Source organism: Lindgomyces ingoldianus (genome assembly GCF_010093535.1).
Source record: "Lindgomyces ingoldianus strain ATCC 200398 unplaced genomic scaffold BDR25scaffold_192, whole genome shotgun sequence".
NCBI lineage: Eukaryota > Fungi > Ascomycota > Dothideomycetes > Pleosporales > Lindgomycetaceae > Lindgomyces > Lindgomyces ingoldianus.
The window spans coordinates 1-1286 of NW_022985353.1; the positions used below are offsets into that span (position 1 = coordinate 1).

The 1286-nt window shown below is 43.6% G+C and overlaps 1 protein-coding gene across 1 annotated transcript; it reads right to left on the reverse strand.

Moving 5' to 3' along the window:
• Positions 1-100: 100 nt before the first annotated feature.
• On the reverse strand, positions 101-1272 carry BDR25DRAFT_364125 (uncharacterized protein; the record flags this gene model as incomplete). The annotated part of the gene is made up of 7 exons (XM_033696829.1): positions 101-171; positions 219-280; positions 589-680; positions 749-790; positions 915-961; positions 1016-1057; positions 1083-1272. Coding segments are annotated over 7 exons (546 nt in total), but the record flags the coding sequence as incomplete, so codon positions are not given.
• Positions 1273-1286: the final 14 nt, after the last annotated feature.

Here is a 1286-nt window from a genome sequence, read left to right on the forward strand (position 1 = left end):
AGATAGGAGTGTATTGTAAGAGAGACGAATCGCTGCCAAGCTTCGCTTGTCAGGATTCATGCTTATATACGAAGCACAGGTCATACGACCTCCAAACAGGTCAGGTGAGGCCATACTGGCCCGTTCTGGGACATCCGGCCTTACAGTTGCCTGAAACGTTGGCTATCTGGCCTGTGCGTTAGGGGCTATGTGTACTTAAGAGCCCTCTTTCTTCGTACGAAGAGAGAGGGCAGTAGTCAATAACAAGAAGATCTTTGCCTGCTCACCTCTTGGTACGCCCCTTAGGCGTACGTTCGTTCGATCGAACCTAGGTCAACCGACACTATACTTATATACTCCATTTTTTTTTCTTTTTTTCTTCTCTGCTATATTTTTTATTAAACTATAGTTATTTTTATACTACTCTTTTTTCTATATTATGTTTTTACTATATTCTTTACATACTATATTTTCTTTACGCTATATTCTTTTTATACTATGTTTTTCTTTATACTGTCTTTTATTTTATGCTATACTTTTCTTTATGCTATGTTTTTTGTTATATAAGAGTAGAGTGGGAGGGGGATAGGGGCGTTTACGGATAGGTACCGGTACTTATGCCGAAAAACCCCCTCCCTTAGCTCCTTAGGATAGTTCCACGGTCTGCACCGTACGCCCACCTTACCAGAAATTACATGGAACTAGGTTAAGGTTAGACGTGATTAGGCAATGTTAGCATACATAACCTGTATCTTCCCTGCAACTCAACGTCTTCTGCTATTACATTGCTTGTTGGAACGTTTGTTGCAAGCTATTTTGTGGATTCCTATAGCATAATGCATCTAAGAAGGGAGTATTCGATATAGAAACCCATCTTAGCATGCATACAGGTTAATGTAATAACCATGCTAGACTGTTATTTTTGGGTATCTCACCGTAACTGACGCCAGACAAAAATACTCATACCAAATTAAAGGCAGACCTGACCCAAATCCGTCCCTACGCACTGCCACACAACTAATTTATTATTTAGGACCGGCTCTTGCCTCTGCTGCCTCTAATGCCTCCATTGCCTCTACTGCCTCCACCCCGCCCCCCTCGACCTGCACCACCAGTAGACTTCTTGACCTTTCCATTAGCTGTATTGTCAGGGTCGCCCAGGTCATCATCACCAGGCTCAACTAGTTCCGTGTCCTTGGTAGGTGGCATATTGTTAGCTGCTCGACGAGACCGGGGCTGAGGCTGGGGCTTAGGGGTATTAGGGCTCAACTCATCATCGGCTGTCCGTTTACGCTTATTGCCGCTTG